The 14014-nt window shown below is 37.1% G+C and overlaps 1 protein-coding gene across 1 annotated transcript in view; it reads left to right on the forward strand.

The window, feature by feature from the left end:
• FAM151B (family with sequence similarity 151 member B) overlaps positions 1 to 12604 on the forward strand; it is a 46071-nt gene extending 33467 nt beyond the window's left edge. The window contains exon 6 of the mRNA XM_021699745.1: positions 12361 to 12604. Coding sequence (XP_021555420.1) covers positions 12361 to 12520 — 160 coding nt within the window. The 3' untranslated portion in view covers positions 12521 to 12604. The remainder of the gene's footprint in view (positions 1 to 12360) is intronic.
• Positions 12605 to 14014: the final 1410 nt, after the last annotated feature.

The raw sequence follows: 14014 nt of genomic DNA on the forward strand, positions 1-14014 counted from the left end.
CTGGTTCAAAAACCAAAGAACGGAGAGTTATACTGTGAAAACCCTCTTTCCCATCTAGCCAGTCCTGCCCAATCTCACTAACCACAGTTGTTAGTTTCTTAGATAACCACAGTTAGTAGTTTCTTTATTCAGGTAAGAGTGAATACAAATACAGATTCTTAGTTTCCCCTCTCTTTAAAGCAAAGGTAGCATATACCTTGCTTCTGTTCTGTTCTTTGCTTCCCCCCCACCCCTTTTACTTAGCAGTACATCTTGGGACTCTTTCCAAGGTAAGCTTCCTTTCTAGGTGCATCATATTTATGTATGTACTATAATATGGTATTTAATGAGCTTCCTATTGGTAAACATGAAGAATGTTTCCAATATTTGATATTACACAGGATGGTATAATAAATAGTCTTAATGTGTGCCATTTTGCATGTGTGCAAATACATCATCTTTAATTTTTTGGCCATTTGCTTTCTTATGGACTAAGAGAGTTCAAGTTTCCAGCTGTTAAAATATTTTTGTTTCCTCTTCTACCTTCATAGTTTTTGCTTTTTAAAATGTTCATGATATGTTATTTGGTGCATATTCATATATCTTTTATCTTAATGAAGAATTAATTACAAGTTTATTATTAAAAGATCTTCTTGGCCTATTGAATGATTTTTTACCTAAATTCACATTGTCAGTGAGGAGTCCAAGGTGGTGGAGGAGTAGGAGACCTTAGTTTCGTCTGGTCCCAGGAACTTGGCTAGATAGCTATCAAATCATTCTAAACACCTACGAACTCAACCAGAGATCTAAGAAAAGAATAACTGCAACTCTACAAATAGAAAAGTGACCACTTTCTGCAAGAATGACAAGATGGAAAAACTCACCTCAAAAAACAGAACAAGAGGCAGTACTAACTGCCAGGGACCTAATCAGTATGGACATAAGTAAGATGTTGGAACTGGAGTTCAGAATAACGATTATAAAGATACTAGCTGGGCTTGAAAAAAGCATAGAAGACACTAGAGAATCCCTTTCTGGAGAAATAAAAAAACTAAAATCTCATCAAGTTGAAATAAAAAAGGCTATTAATGAGATGCAATAAAAAATGGAGGCTCTAGGGGCGCCTGGGTGGCTCAGTCGTTAAGTGTCTGCTTTCGGTTCAGGTCATGATCCCAGGGTCCTAGGATCGAGCCCCATATCGGGCTCCCTGCTTGGCGGGAAGCCTGCTTCTCCCTCTCCCACTCCCCCTGCTTGTGTTTCCTCTCTCGCTGTGTCTCTCTCTGTCAAATAAATAAATAAAATCTTTAAAAATAAAAAAAAAAATGGAGGCTCTAACTGCTAAGATAAATGAGGCAGAAGAGAGAATTGGTGCTATAGAGATAAAATGATGGAGAAAAATGCTGAGAAAAAGAGATGACAACTACTGGATCACGAGGGGAGAATTTGAGAGATACGTGACACCATAAAATGAAACAATATTAGAATAATTGGAATCCTAGAAGAAGAGGAAAGAGAGAGGGGCAGACGGTATATTAGAGCAAATTATAGTGGAGAACTTCCCTAGTCTGGGGAAGGAAACAGGCATCAAAATCCAGGAGTCACAGAGATCCCTCCCTCAAAATCAATAAAAATAAGTCAACACCCTGACATATAATAGTGAAACTTGCAAATCTCAGAAACAAAGAGAAAATCCTGAAAGCAGCTTGGGACAAGAGGTCCATAACCTACAAGGGTAGAAAGATTAGATTGGCAGCAGCCTATTCACAGAGACCTGGTGGGCCAGAAGGTACTGGCATGATATATTCAGGGTGCTAAATGAGAAAAATATGCAGCCAAGAATACTTTATCCACCTACGATGTCATTCAAAATAGAAGGAGTGATAAAAAGCTTCCAGGACAAACAGAAACTAAAAGAATTTGTGATCACCAAACCAGCCCTACAAGAAATATTAAAAGGAATCCTTTAAGCAAAGAGAGAGCCCAAAAGTAACATAGACCAGAAAGGAACAGAGACAATATACAGAAACAATGACTTTACAGGTAATAATACAATGGCACTAAATTCATATCTTTCAATACTTACTCTGAATGTTAATGGGCTAAATGCCCCAATCAAAAGACACAGGGTATCAGATTGGATAAAAAAGCAAGACCCACCAATATGCTGTCTGTAAGAGATTCATTTTAGACCCAAAGGCACCTCCAGATTGAAAGTGAGGGGGTGGAAAACCATTTATCATGCTAATGGACATCAAAAGAAAGCTGGGGTTGCAATCCTTATATCAGACAAAATAGATTTTAAACCAAAAACTGTAATAAGAGATGAGGAAGAACACTACATCATAATTAAAGGGTCTATCCAACAAGAAGATCTAACAATTGGAAATATTTCTGCCCCTAACATGGGAGCAGCCAATTAATAACAAAATTAAAGAAACACATCGATAATAATACAATAATAGTAGAGGACTTTAACACCCCACTCACTGCAATGGACAGATCATCTAAGGAGAAGATCAACAAGGAAACAAGGTCTTTGAATGACACACTGGACCAGATGGACTTCACAGATATATTCAGAGCATTCCATCCTAAAGCAACAGAATACACGTTCTTCTCGAGTGCACATGGAACATTCTCCAGAATAGATCACATCCTGCGTCACAAATCAGGTCTCAGCTGGTACCAAAAGATTGGGATTATTCCCTGCATGTTTTTGGACCACAGTGCTTTGAAACTGGAACTCAATCACAGGAGGAAATTCGAAAATAACTCAAATACATGGAGGCTAAAGAACATCCTACTAAAGACTGAATCGGTCAACCAGGAAATTAAAAAATAATTTAAAAAATTCATGGAAACAAGTGAAAGTGAAAACACAACTGTTCAAAACCTTTTGGATTCAGGGCACCTGGGTAGCTCAGTCATTAAGCGTCTGCCTTCGGCTCAGGTCATGATCCCAGGGTCCTGGGATCAAGCCCCACATCGGGCTCCCTGCTCTGCAGGAAGCCTGCTTCTCCCTCTCCCACTCCCCCTGCTTGTGTTCCCGCTCTCACTGTCAAATAAATAAATAAATAAAATAAATAAATAAAATCTTAAAAAAAAACACAAAAACCAAAATCCTTTTGGATGCAGCAAAGGTGGTCCTAAGAGGGAAGTATATAGCAATATGAGCCTTTCTCAAGAAACAAGAAAGTTCTCAAATATACAAACTAACCTTACACCTAAAGGATCTGGAGAAAGAACAGCAAATAAAGCCTAAATCCAGCAGGAGAAGAGAAATAATAAAGATCAGAGCAGAAATCAATGAAATAGAAACCTAAAGAACAGTAGAACAGATCAATGAAACTAGGAGCTGGTTCTCTGAAAGAATTAATAAGGTTGATAAAACCCTGGCCAGACTTACCGAAAGAAAAGATAAAGGACCCAAATAAATAAAATCATGAATGAAAGAGGAGAGATCACAACCAACACCAAAGAAATACAAACAATTATAAGAAAAAACTGTGAGCAACTATATGCCAACAAATTAGGCAATCTGGAAGAATAGGATGCATTCCTAGAGATGTATAAACTACCAAAGCTGAACCAGGAAGAAATAGAAAACCTGAACAGACCCATAACCAGCAAGGAAATTTAAGCAGTAATAAAAAGTCTGCCAACAAACAAGAGTCCAGGGCTGGATGGCTTCCCAGAGGAATTCTACCAAACATTTAAAGAAGAATTAATACCTATTCTTCTGAAAATGTCTCAAAAAATTGAAATGGAAGGAAAACTCCCAAACTCTTTCTATGTAGGCCAGCATTACTTTGATTCCAACATCAGATAAAGACCCCATAAAAAGCATGAGACTGAGGAGCTATTACAGATTTTACCAACCATTCAAAAAATGCTTCTTTTTTCTTTGTGGTCCAAGAAACTCTCCAAGAACATGTACTGCATTTATTTTTCACGTCTCATCAGTCTCCTTCAGTCTGGAATAGGCCCTCAGTCTTCCCCTATCTCATACACTTGACAGTCTTAAAGATGACAGGGCTTTTGTTATGAAAGATGTTCTCAACTTGGATCAGCTCACTATTTCCTCTTGACAGATCTCATGCTTATGTTCTCTGGAGACTCATGTACTTTCCCTGTCCCAATTCTCAAATTAGCTACTTCTTCAAGAATGTGTGCCTGATTATAGTGGTGGATGGTATTTTGAAAGTAAAATCTGGGAGTTTAGTATGATCATTGCTACTAGAGTGTCATTGCTTCTAGGACATCTCAGGGGACAGAGCTGGTAAGTGCTTGTCTGTGTGTCTGTGATTACAGTCTGTGTATGTGTACAGACACACACCTATGCATACATACACACATGCCAATATATACATCTATAACCATTTCTGTGTGTCTATATATACATATATAAAGCCCATGGGTTCATACTGATACTTCCAATTTCAACCCAACCCCTTAGAGTTCTTTCTAGCCTTCTCCCTTTCTCTGTTGTAAATTTCTTATCAAACTTACCTGACTCCCATTAATTTAATCTAACAGCCTTTTAAAAGGAGAGTTTAACTTATTTACTTTTATTTATAAGACAGAGATGTTGGTCTTGTTTGGTCTTGTTTCTGTCATTTTTTTTAAACTAGAGTACTTGTTATCTGCATAGCTTTGAAAATATTTCACTGTAGCTGTTTGTTTTGTATTTTTAATTTTAATAATTTGGGAGGTTCATTTTTTTTCTATTGGTTATTTATTACTGTAATTTCACAAAGTATGCTTAATCTGCTTCTTTACAGGTACCTGTTAACTTCTTCCTGTGACCAGTAATAAAATTAGTGTATTTCTTCACCTCTTTCAGCTAATTTTAGTTGACTTATTGTCTCTTATTGTCCAGCTTTGTTATATTCAATGATAAATTGGCTAGCTGTAAAATTCTTAGCTCACAGTGCCTTTCCTTGAGGATTTTGAATACATTGCTCCTCTGCTTTCTACTGTGTGGAAAGATGTGAAGCCAGCCTGATTTTCTTTTTGCCCTTGTGAGTGTCTTGATTTGGCCCAGGGTTTTGGGGGAGGACAACTGAATGTAGCAAGGGTTGTTTTCAGTATATAGATTCAAATGTTCTTTTCTGGAATGTTTCTGTGAATTATATTTTAAAATACTTGTTCTATTTTATTTATTTATTTTAAAGATTTTATTTATTTATTTGATAGAGAGAGACACAGTGAGAGAGGGAACACAAGCAGGGGGAGTGGGAGAGGGAGAAGCAGGCTTCCTGCCGAGCAGGGAGCCCCATGCGGGGCTCGATCCCAGGACCTTGGGATCATGACCTGAGCCGAAGGCAGACGCTTAATGACTGAGCCACCCAGGCGCCCAATACTTGTTCTATTTTATTTGTAAACTTATCTTTTCTCTTTCTGGGATTCCAGCTATGAATATTTAGATCTCCATTGCCTATGTTTGGTATCTGTTTTTTCTCTTTAGTCTTTCTTTCCTTTCTATTTATTTGGATTTTATTTTTCTTGATTTTATTATCTATCTTTTTTTTTTTTTTTTAAGATTTTATTTATTTATTTGAGAGAGAGAGAATGAGAGAGAGAGAACACCTGAGAGGGGATAGGGTCAGAGGATGAAGCAGACTCCCTGCCGAGCAGGAAGCCCAATGCGGGACTCGATCCAGGGACTCCAGGATCATGACCTGAGCCGAAGGCAGTCGCTTAACCAACTGAGCCACCCAGGCGCCCAATTATCTATCTTTTATATCCCTTACAGTATTTGCAACAATGTCTGTTTTCCCTTGTATATCTTCCGATTTCACTTTATTTCTGTAGTAGTATTAATTTTTCATTTCTTTCCTAAAATCTGCCAATTAATGTTTCATCATCTTTTTTATATTGTCTTGTATTCCTTTCCATGAGCTCATACCTCTGCCCTGTGTTCTTTCTTCAAAGAAGCTGTTGCATCATGTAAAAAATGTTGGTCATGGCTTTCACCTGCCTTTTGGCATTCTTTAAGTTTTACATATATTTCTGCTACCTGATAGTTTTTTAAAGATTAAGTTCTTATTTCTCCATCTGCCATTTGTTTACCCTTATATATATATATATATATATATATATATATATATTTTAAGATTTTATTTGACAGGGAGAGAGACAGCAAGAGCGGGAACACAAGCAGGAGGAGTGGGAAAGGGAGAGCCACCCAGGCACCCCTATTTATCCTTATGTTTTCTTGTACTCTGTTGTGTAAAACCTCTGCAAGTTTTGATTATTGTACTTTAAAGGAAGTCATTTTTTTTCTGGATAGGCTACTTGCCCAAAGTGGATATTGGAGAGGGACCAAGACTCTGTTTCTTAGACCTAGAGAGTCTTTTTTTTTTTTTCCAAATTTTTATTTATTTAATAGAGAGAGAGAGAGGGAACACAAGCAGGGGGAGTGGGAGAGGGAGAAGCAGGCTTCCTGCTGAGCAGGGAGCCCGATGCGGGGCTCGATCCCAGGACCCCGGGATCATGACCAGAGCCAAAGGCAGACGCTTAACGACTGAGCCACCCAGGCGCCCCAGACTTAGAGAGTCTTATATGGGAGTTTGTTTAACCTTTAACTTTTCTCGGTCAATGGAGGTAGGCAATGTGGTATCTCTATGTAAAATCTTTTTTATTTTTTATTTGAGAGAGAGAACAGAGGGAGAGGCAGAGGGAGAAGCAGACTCCCCGCTGAGCAGGGAGCCTGATGTGGGGCTCAATCCCATGACCCGAGATCATGACCTGAGCTGAAGGCAGATGCTTAACCGACTGAGCTACCTAGGCACCCCTCTAAGTAAAATCTTTTATGTATTGCTTAAATTTTATTTTATTTTTTTATTTAAAGTTTTCTGTTTGTTTTGTTTTTTTGACAGAGAGAACGCGAGAGAGGGAACACAAGCAGGGGGAGTGGGAGAGGGAGAAGCAGGCCTCCTGCTGAGCAGGGAGCCTGATGCCGGGCTCGATCCCAGGACTCTGGGATCATGACTTGAGCCAAAGGCAGATGCTTAATGACTGAGCCACCCAGGCGCCCCTATTGCTTAAATTTTAAATTTTGAGTTTCCGCAGGAATAGGTAAAGTCACAACTATGGCTTTTCTATGTTAACTCTTGTTATCTTCATAGCTTCTTGGGATCAAACCTAATTCAAGAAAGCTTCCACTTGTCGCTCAGGGATGCCATTCCCGCTGTTGCAAAGTGTTTAGGTGGAATGTGCCCCTCATCTAGAAATGTCTTTGGTAGGCTTTCTCTGTCATCTACAGACATGGGCAAATTCTCTTCACTTCTTTACATGAAATAGATTAAGCGTCTGCCTTTGGCTCAGGTCCTGATCTTGGGTCCTGGGATCAAGCCCTGCATCAGGCTCCCTGCTCAGCAGGAAGTCTGCTTCTCCCTCTGCCCCTCCCCCCCACTCGCTCTCTCTCTAGACTCTAGACTAGTCTCTTAGGACTCTCTCTCCCAAATAGATAAATAAAGTCTTTTTTAAAAAAAGAAGCAAGACCAAAAAAATATATACCAGGGGCGCCTGGGTGGCTCAGTCGTTAAGCGTCTGCCTTCGGCTCAGGTCATGATCCCAGGGTCCTGGGATCGAGTTCCGCATCAGGCTCCCTGCTCAGCGGGAAGCCTGCTTCTCCCTCTCCCACTCCCCCTGCTTGTGTTCCCTCTCTTGCTGTGTCTCTCTCTGTCAAATAAATAAATAAAATCTTTAAAAATATATATATATATATATATATACCATATGATTCCATTTATATAAAATTAACAGGCAAAAATTAAACTGTACTCGTTAGGGATGGATATATAGGTAGTAAGTAAAGAAAAGCAAGAATATGGCTACCACAAAAGTCAAGGTTGTGAGGACTCCAGGGTAGAGGAAACGTTTGATCACAGAGTGACATATAGGTACCTCCCAAGGTACTGGCAGTGCTCTACTTCTTGATTTGTGTTTGGTTACACTGGAGTTCATTTTATAATAATTTGTTAAAATGCATATTTATGTTTTATGCATTTTTCCTATATATGTTATTTCCTAAGAAAAAGAGCTTAAAAAATGAAACCTGAGAATTGATTTGAATAAATACAGTTTAAGGTACCCTGAGGCAATTTTTTTCCCTATTTCTCTTTAAATATAATGGAGGATTAAAAGAGGCCGAATAACACTGGAGAGCTCCTTTTGTAACCTAAATTCATATCTGTATTTTTTTTTAAAAGGTTTGTCATTATGGTGTTCAAATAAAGTAATAAAGATGCCATTTTAGCAAAAAAATACAGGGTTTTTTTTTGTATTTCTTTGTTTTATTGAGAAATAAATGGAATACACTGGTGTATAAGCATTTTTTTTTTAAGATTTATTTATTTATTTGAGAGAGAGAGAGAGCCAGGGGGAGGGGGAGAAGGAGATGGAGAGAGAGTCCTAAGCAGACTCCATGCTGAACGTAGAGCTTGACGTGGGGCTTGATTCCACAACCCTGAGATCATGACCTGAGCTAAAATCAAGCATCTGACACCTAACTGACTGTGCCACCCAGGCACCCCCATCACTGTATAAGTTTAAGGTATACAGCATCATGATTAGATTTATATATATTGTGGAATGATTACCACCATAGATTCAGCTAACCTCCACCTTCCCATATAAATACAGTAAAAAGAAAGAAGAAAAGGAAAAAGGAAAAAAATTTCTCCTTGTGATGAGAGCTCTTAGGATTTACTCTCTAAAAAACTTTCCTATGTAGTTATACAGCAGTGGTAGCTCTAGTCATCATGTTATACATTACAACCTTAGTACTTACTTATAACTGTAAGTCTGTATCTTTGACCACCTTCCTCCATTTCCCTCTCCCCACCCTCTACCTCTGATAACCGCAAGTCTAATCTCTGTGAGTTTTTTTCCTTTTAGATTCTACATATAAGTGAGATTGTACAGTATTGTTTTTTTCTGTCTGACTTATTTTACTTAGCTAATGCCTTCAAGGCCCACCCATGTCGTTGCAAATGGTAAGGTTTCCTCATTCTTTTATGGCTGAATAATGCTATATTGTATATATGTATATACCACAACTTTTTAATCCATTCGTCCATTGATGGACACTTAGGTTGTTTCCATGTCTTAGCTATTGTAAACAATGCTTCTATGAACATGAGGGTGTGGATATTTTTTCAAGTTAATATTTTTGTTTCCTTTGGGTATATTGTAGAATTGTTGGATCATATGGTAGTTTTGAGGATCCTCCATACTATTTTCTGTAGTGGCTGTACCAATTTATAATCCCACCAACAGTGCACAGGATTCCCTTTACTTAACATCCACACCAGCATTGTGATGATAGCCATTCTAACATGCATGAAATGATATCTCATTGTGGTTTAGATTTACATTTCCATAATGTCTAGTGATCTTGAGCATCTTTTTATGTACCTGTTGGCTTTTCATATATCTTCTTTAGAAAAATGTCTATTTAGGTCCTTTGCCCATTTTTAAAATAGGTTATTTGTTTTTTTGTTATAGTTTATTACTATTAGTTTTTTGCTGTGAGTTCTTTATGTACTTTGGATAATAACCCCTTATCCGATATATGGTTTGCAAATATTTTGTCCCATTTCCATTCCAGAGGTTGTCTTTTCACTTTGTTGATGGTTTCTTTTGCTGTGCAGAAGCCTTTTAGTTCGATTTAGTCCCACTTGTTTATTTTTTATTTTATTGCTTGTGCTTTAGGTGTCATATCCAAAAAATCATTACAAAGACCCATGTCAAGGAGCTTTATTCCTATGTTTTCTTCTTGGGGTTTAATGGTTTCAGATCCTACATTTAATTCTTTAACTCATTTCAAGTTAATTTTTGTGACTGGTATAAGATATGGGGTCAGTTTCATTTTTTTACATGTGACTATCCAATTATCCTAGCACCATTTATTGAAGAGACTTTTTTCTCCATTGAGTAATCTTGGCTCCCTTGTCAAATATTAGTTGATCATATATGCTTGGGTTTATTTTTTGGCTCTTGATTCTGTTCTATTGGTCTATTTGTCTGTTTTTATGCCACTACCACACTGTTTTGATGACTATTGCTGTATAATATAACTTGAAATCAGGAAGTATGCTGCCTCCTGCTTTGTTCTTCTTTATTAAGATTTCTTTGGCTATTCAGGGTCTTTTGTGATTCCATATAAATTTTAGGGGAGTTTTTTTCCTACTTCTCTAAAAAATGCCATTACAATTGGGATTGCACTGAATCTTTTGGTAGTACTGACATTTTAACATTAATTCTTCCAATTCATGAAGACAGAACACTTTTCCATTTATTTATGTCTTCTTTGATTTCTTTCATCAGTATCATAACTTCTAGTTTAAAGATCTTTTACCTCTTGGTTAAATTTATTCACATGTCTTTTACTGTTTTTGATGCTATTGTAAATGAGATCAATTTATTTCTTTTTCAGAAATTTCACTGTTGGTGTATAGAAACACTACTGATTTTTGTATATTAATTTTGTATCCTGCAACTTTATTGAATTCATTGATTAGATCTAACAGGTTTTTGATTGAGTATACAAAATCTATGTACAAAATCATGTCATCTGCAAGTAGAGGCAATTTGACTTCTTTCTAATTTTTATACTGTTTATTTCTTTTTCTTGCCTCATTGCTGTAGCTAGGACTTTCAGTACTATGTTGAATAAGAATGGCGAGAGTGAGCACCCCAGTCTTGTTCCTGATCTTAGAGGAAAAGCTTTCATCATTGAAAACCTATCATCATTGAGTATGCTGTTAGCTGTAGACTTGTCATATATGGCCTTTATTCTGTTGAGATATGTTCCTTCTGAGCCTGATTTATTAAGTTTTTTCATGAGTGGATGTCGAATTTTGTCAGATGCTTTTTCTGCACCTACTGAAATGATCATATGATTCTTTTCTTTCATTCTATTAAATGTGATGTGTAACATTGATTGATTTGTGTGTGTTGAGCTATCTTTGCATCACAGGGATAAATCCTACTTGATCATGGTGAATGATTCTTTTATTGTGCTGCAGAATTTGGTAGTATTTTATTGAGAATTTTTGCATCTATATTCATCAGGGATATTGACTTACAGTTTTCTTCACTAGTAGTGTCTTTTCTGGATTTGGTATCAAGATAATGCTGCTGAAATTTCTTGCTCTTCAGTTCTTTGGAAGAGTTGGAGAAGAATTGGTGTTATTTCTTTACATGTTTGGAAAATTCAACAGTGAAGCCATCTGGTTCTGGGCTTTTCTTCATTGGGAGATTTTTAATTGCTGATTCAGTTTCTTTACTAGTAATTAATCTATCCAGATTTTTTAATTCTTTCTAATTCAGTCTTGATAAGTTGTAAAAATATGGATCCTAAAGTAATTCCCATTTGTGTGTGTGTCTGTGTGTGTCCTCATCTGTAGCTTAAAATTTCTTTTTGTTTTGCCACATAATGCTGCTGTGGAATAAAATTCAAAGTACATCTCTAGAATGGTGTCACCATCCTTAAGGACAGGAATGTGTCAACATAGCAAGAACACATACCTTGGTTAGACTATTTCTTATTATTAGTAGATGAAGTGTTTTGGAGATTTTTTTCCTGCATTCTGATGGGGAAAATAAGTATGAAACTACTTAGCAGCTTTGCATTTTCTTAGACTGATGCAATAGGAGTATTGTAATAGAAGTAATGTCTACTGGAAGAAATGAAAATACACAACTTAAATAACATTAAAATTCTGAGTATGTTCTTAACATCCATGATAAATCTGCATATGTTATTATTGCTTTTTTAATGCCCAGAAATGGATCTAAATTTATTGTTGGCATCCTTAGTGACATCTCTTGGCATTCTTATATCTCATACAACCTCCCTCCCCCCAGAAGGGAGAGTGGGGCCACTTGAAAGTGAATATGAATGTTGGTAATGTCATTGACATTAGTGTCTGTTCATAATCCCTTGTAGTCATGCCTTTGACCCTACCCAGCCTACTGAAAAAAACCCAAGTTAGAGCTGTAGGTTTTGTGTAGAGAACAGATTCCTTGATCAGCAATACAATCTCTTCAGTTTTTTTGTCCAAAATTCGGCCCGTTTTCAGTGTTACCAGTCTGGGTTTCCAAAGCCATTTCCCATTCCTGTAATTCAGATATAGCAGTTACCTAATTTAGATGATGGCAATGTGTGTTTTTTTCTCTCTAGTCCTTTTGATGTTCATGAAGGACTGAAACAGGAACTATATGTTCCAGCACTGCTAATTAATTTTTTTGTCTGTGTGAATTTGGGTTAAAGATAAATGAGAGTAACTATTTTTAGGCTTATTGGAATTCCTCATCACTGTTTCTTATCTTTTACTTTTCACTACAAAATTCTGTTTTATTTTAATGCAGGTACAGCCTGACTATTTGGACTGGGAAAAATGATAACTATTCCATTGAAGATTTACTTTGCATTAGAGACCATTTTGACAAAAAACAAGTTTTCTATGACATCTTGGAACCACAAAACCATGAATTTAAACAAGCCATTGGAGTCAAAGTTAATCTCTAAGAAGATTCTTCTAAATTATTTCATGTTTTGGTTTCATAATCCTCTGCTTTGGTCTGAATTAATTACCATATAAATTGTGATGATTGATTTATGCTTTAATTCGTCTAATCAAAAAACACTTAGTGCTTACTTTCTTAGGCCTATGCCCTTATGATACCGTTTGTACTTCAAAGATTTGGAAAGAAGAGATTTCAGTGGGCCTGGTCTAATAATAATTTAGGAAAATTATGCTTTAAACCCCTTTATAAAATGTAATTTTGATATGCTGAAGATAATTGAAAGAATTTACATGTCATAACCTGTAATCGCATTGCATGTGATACAGGTATAAATCACATTTTGGTTGGCCTTACATTACAGAGATTCCACAAATTTGTGGCACCATCTTTCTTTTTTCCTGGAGAACTTGTTATTTCAGAGACTAAGGAAAAGTAAGAGGGCTTTAAAAATGTTTTAATTTTCACAGAGGTGAGCAGCTTTCTCATAACAGAATAAAATCCATTTACTGAAAACAATATAGATTAAATTAGATGGATCTAGAATTTCCATATTGTTGGGAGCATGCTGACAACTATATATGTTGTTTATATTCTTTGTTTCAATCATAGTATTTTATCTATAGTAAGTACAATATTACTGGAGAGCAGAATTTTTTATTTATTTATTTATTTTTAAGATTTTATTTATTTGACACAGAGAGAGAGCTAGTGAGAGCAGGAACACAAGCAGGGGGAGCAGGAGAGGAAGAACAGGCTTCCCACCGAGCAGAGAGCCCGAAGCGGGGCTCGATTCCAAGACCCTGGGATCATGACCTGAGCGAAAGGCAGATGCCCAATGACTGAGCCACCCAGGCGCCCCTGGAGAGCAGAATTTTAATCCTAGTAACATATCATTTGATTTTCAAGTTCCTCACCGGCACCACCTTAGTTCAGGCCCTTGTTTTACTGCTAGAATCTTAAAAAGTTCTTCATGACTTCATTGTTCACATTCTACTCAGAGATGCCCTGAGTATTTCTGTTGAAGAAAACTTTTGTAAGCACCTCTTGCCAAATCAGAAAGCTCCAGGGGTCTCTTAAATGCCACTTAATTAAATTTTACTCTTTCAAGATCCTTCATAATGTAGCCCACTCTAAACATCAACTCAGTGACCTTCAGCACAGTCATCATTTCAAAAATGCCTACAACAGGGCGCCTGGGTGGCTCAGTCGGTTAAGCGACTGCCTTCGGCTCAGGTATGATCCTGGGGTCCTGGGATCCAGTCCCGCATCGGGCTCCCTGCTCGGCGGGGAGTCTGCTTCTCCCTCTGACCCTCCCCCCTCTCATGTGCTCTCTCTCATTCTCTCTCTCTCAAAAAAAAAAAAAAAAAAAAATCTTTAAAAAAAAAAAATGCCTACAACAACAGTCTCCAGATCTTTAACAGTTAATTTTAACTATTTGATATTGTTCACTAATTAGGTCATAAATGTTAGTTTTATCTGCTCAGCTAGGTTATAT

This window comes from Neomonachus schauinslandi, chromosome 7, assembly GCF_002201575.2.
Source record: "Neomonachus schauinslandi chromosome 7, ASM220157v2, whole genome shotgun sequence".
Lineage (NCBI taxonomy): Eukaryota > Metazoa > Chordata > Mammalia > Carnivora > Phocidae > Neomonachus > Neomonachus schauinslandi.